The 3370-nt window shown below is 57.6% G+C and overlaps 1 protein-coding gene across 2 annotated transcripts; it reads right to left on the bottom strand.

Annotated features, from left to right (window-relative positions):
• Positions 1-374: 374 nt before the first annotated feature.
• On the bottom strand, positions 375-3128 carry LOC144930958 (uncharacterized). 2 transcript variants are annotated; one of them, XM_078854735.1, is made up of 2 exons: positions 2945-3128; positions 375-2568 (listed from the first exon to the last, which is right to left on the bottom strand). In XM_078854735.1, the coding sequence occupies exons 1-2, from the start codon at positions 3123-3125 to the stop codon at positions 1148-1150; spliced, it is 1602 nt and encodes a 533-aa protein (XP_078710861.1). In that variant the 5' UTR covers positions 3126-3128; the 3' UTR covers positions 375-1147. Both variants share the same exon structure in this region, with proteins under 2 accessions (XP_078710861.1, XP_078710862.1).
• Positions 3129-3370: the final 242 nt, after the last annotated feature.

Consider the following 3370-nt stretch of genomic DNA (forward strand, 5'->3'; position numbering starts at 1 on the left):
AGTGGGAGGGGGCAGATAGGGGGCAGGGGCCAGGCTGTTTTGGGAGGCACCGCCTTCCCTACCTGGCCCTCAGGCCAAAAAGGTTGCCCACCCCTGTCCTAGAGGGTAAGTGTCCCCATGAGGTGCTGTGAATCGTCCTGGACAACCCCCTCTGCAGGGAGCTGGGATGGGCAAGGGGCAGGATGGACTTATTTCCTACTAAGATAGGTAACGTTTGTACCTTGTCACCACCCTGGAGATGTTCCATGACAACCTCTGGGCAGCTTCTTCCATGTCCAGATCTTCCCCCTCCTCCACTTCCTCTTCCGTGTCCAGGTTTCCCCCTCCTCCATGTCCAGGCCCTCCCCCTCCCCCACTTCTTTCTCCGTGGCCAAGTCCTCCCCCTCCTCCATGTCCAGGTCCTCCTCCTCCTCCGGGGCAAGGTTCCCTTCCTCCTTCTCGTTTTCCTCTGTGGCCAGGTTCTCCTGCTCCTCCTCTTCACCTTCCTCTATGGCCTCATCCACAATCTCCTCCTCTCTGGCCTGGTCCTCTTCCTCTTCCTCTTGCTGCATGGCTATATCCTCCTCCTCCATGGCCAGATCCTCCTGCTCCTCTTCTGTGGCCAGATCATCCTACTCCTCCAGTTCCTCCTCTTCCTCTCTTGTCAAGTTCTCCACCTAATTGATAGACAAGTCTTCATCATCATCCTCCTCTGCAGCCAGGTCTTCCTCTTCTTTCTCCTCTTCCATGCCCATGTCCTCCTCTTGCCACCTGGCCAAAGAGGAGGAGGAAATGGCCATGGAGGACAAGGTCATGGAGGAGGAAGACAACAACCTGAGCAAGGGGGACCTGGCCATGGAGGTGGAGGAGGACTTTGTCTTGCCCTCCTCCTCTTCATCCAAGTCGTCCTCTTCCGCTTTCTTCTCTATGACCACATGCTCCAATCCCATGGCCAGATTCTCCCCCTCTTCCACTTCCTCCTCTATGGACAGGTCCTCCCTCCCCTTCTCCGTGGCCAGCTTCTCCTCCTCCTTTTCCTCCTTCTCGTCCTCCTCTCTGGCCAGGTCCTCTTGCTCCTCCTCCTCCATGGCCAAATCCACCTCCTTCTCTTCTTCTTCCCCCTGCATCGGCACATCCTCATCCTATTCCATTCCTGGGTCCTCCTAGTCTATTGCCAGATCCTCTTATCTCCTCTTCTGCCTCTTCTTCTCCCCCCTGCATGGCCACATTCTCCTCCTTCTCCTCTGTGGCCAGGTCCTCTTCCTCCTGCTCCTTCTCCATGGCCAGATTTTCCTCCTTCTCGTCCTCCTCTCTGGCCAGGTCCTCTTGCTCCTCCTCCTCCATGGCCAGATCCACCTCCTTTTCTACTTCTTCCCCCTACATCTGCACATTCTCTTCCTCCTAGTCTGTAGCCAGATCCTCTATTTCCTCTTCTCCCTCTTCTTCCCCCTGCATGGCTACATCCTGCTTCTTCTCCCCTCTGGCCAGGTCCTCTTCCTCCTGCTCCTTCTCCATGGCCAGGTTCTCCTCCTCCTTTTCCTCCTTCTCGTCCTCCTCTCTGGCCAGGTCCTCTTGATCCTCCTCCTCCTCCATGGCCAGCTCCACCTCCTTCTCTTCTTCTTCCCCCTGCATCCACACATCCTCGTCCTCCTCCATTCTTGGGTCCTCCTAGTCTATAGCCATGTCTTCTACCTCCTCTTCTGCCTCTTCTTTTTCTTGCATGGACACATCCTCGTCCTCCTCCATTGCCAGGTCCTTTTCCTTCTCTTCCTCCTGGTCCAGGTCCTCCTTGTCCTCCTCTGTGGCCTGGTCCTTCTCCTTGGCCAGGTCCTCCTCTTCCTCCTCTGCAGCCACGTGGTCCTCCTCTTACACCTGCTCCATGGCCAGGTGCTCCATTCCCGTGGCCGGGTCCTCCTACTCTTCCTCCAGAGGCAGGTGCTCCTCTTCCTGCTCCATGGCCAGATCCTTCTCTTCTTCCTTTTGCTCCATGATCAGGTGTTCCTCCACCAGGGCCACATCCTCCTCTTCCTTTACCTTCTTCTTCCTCCTCCTTCTCTGCAGTCAAATCAGCTTCCTCTTCTACGGAGAGGTCCTCCTCCTCCTCTGGAGGAAAGTTCTCCTCCTCCTCTTCTGCAGACAGCTTCTCCTCCTCCTCCTCTTTTTCCTCTTCTGCAGACAGGTTCTCATCCTCCTTCTCCTCTCCTATCTCTTCTGCAGACATGTTCTTCTCCTTCTCCTCTTCCTCTTCTTCCTCTTCTGCAGACAGCTTCTCATCCTCCTCCTTTTCCTCTTTTACGGGTATGTCCTCCTCCTCCAACTTCTCCTCTGTGTCCAGGACTTCCTCTTTAGTCATGTCCTTGTCCTCTTCTATGGCTAGGTCCTCCTCCTCCTCTTTTTCTGTGGTCAGGACTTCCTCCTCCTGCTTCTCCTCCTCCTCTGTCTCTAGCTCTTCCTCCTCTTCCTCGCCTTCTGTGGCTGGGTCTTCATCCTCCTCTGCCTTTTCCTCAGTGGCAAGGTCCTTCTTCTCCAACTGGTCCATGGGGGTCTCTGCATCAGAGAGACAAGGGCAGAGGGGGACTCTTGCTGCAGCTGGGGGGAAGAAGAGGAAGGACAGGGGTGTGGTGGGGAGAGAAGATTTAATGTTTCCCCCTCCAATGTAAGCACCACGTGGCAGAGAGTTCCCCACACTACCCCTCCCACAGACCCCTCAGCACCATGGCCCCATGGCAGATGGGGCCCTTCACTGTCCCATCCTCCCTGGGACTTGCCCCAAAGCATCAGGATCCCACTTCCCAGTAGCTCCCCCCATTTCCCGCTGCAAGGGGTGGCTCTGCGACTCCCGCTGACGTCATTGGGCTCAAGTGGCTCAGGCCAGAGCCCTGGGTTGGGGTCCTCCCAATGACTCAGAGAGTGATTGGGTGTTAATGGCCCCGTGCTCCTCCCCGTCCCCAGGGCGTCTCCTCACCTGCAGTGGAGGAGCACTCAGCTTCCATGCTCCAGGGAGCCTCCAGGGAGTGGCCGCTCTCCCCTCCAGCACCAGTTGAGCTGCTGGGGCAGCGATCCTGCCCTGGGGATGCCTCCTGCTGGTCCACGGGGCTGGGCTCCTGAGGGCTGGCCTTCCAGCAGAAGCAAACCCAGAGCTGCATTGCCTGGCTCCTCTCGTGGCCTGGGTCCTGTCTGCCCAGACTGAACTTGGGCCACCTCCATCTTGGCCTGGCTGTTGTGTTCCTCTGTTCAGCACCAGCCCTGGGAGCTGGTTTCCTCCTGGTGAGCAGGGCCGAGCAGGTCCATCTCCTGGGCTGTCCGGGAGCTGCTTCCCATTCCATGGGGATGGAGGGGCAGCTCTCTGTCTGGGGATGCTGGCAGCTGCCCCCCTCTGGCTCTGGGGCCA

This window comes from Lepidochelys kempii, chromosome 11 (assembly GCF_965140285.1).
Source record: "Lepidochelys kempii isolate rLepKem1 chromosome 11, rLepKem1.hap1, whole genome shotgun sequence".
NCBI lineage: Eukaryota > Metazoa > Chordata > Testudines > Cheloniidae > Lepidochelys > Lepidochelys kempii.

Coding starts and splice junctions, on each gene's coding strand:
- LOC144930958 (XM_078854735.1), bottom strand. CDS start 3,125: ATGCAGCTCTGGGTTTGCTTCTGCTGGAAGGCCAGCCCTCAGGAGCCC. Junction 2,569..2,944: donor TGAGTGCTCCTCCACTGCAG/GTGAGGAGACGC, acceptor TCTTCCCCCCAG/CTGCAGCAAGAGTCCCCCTC.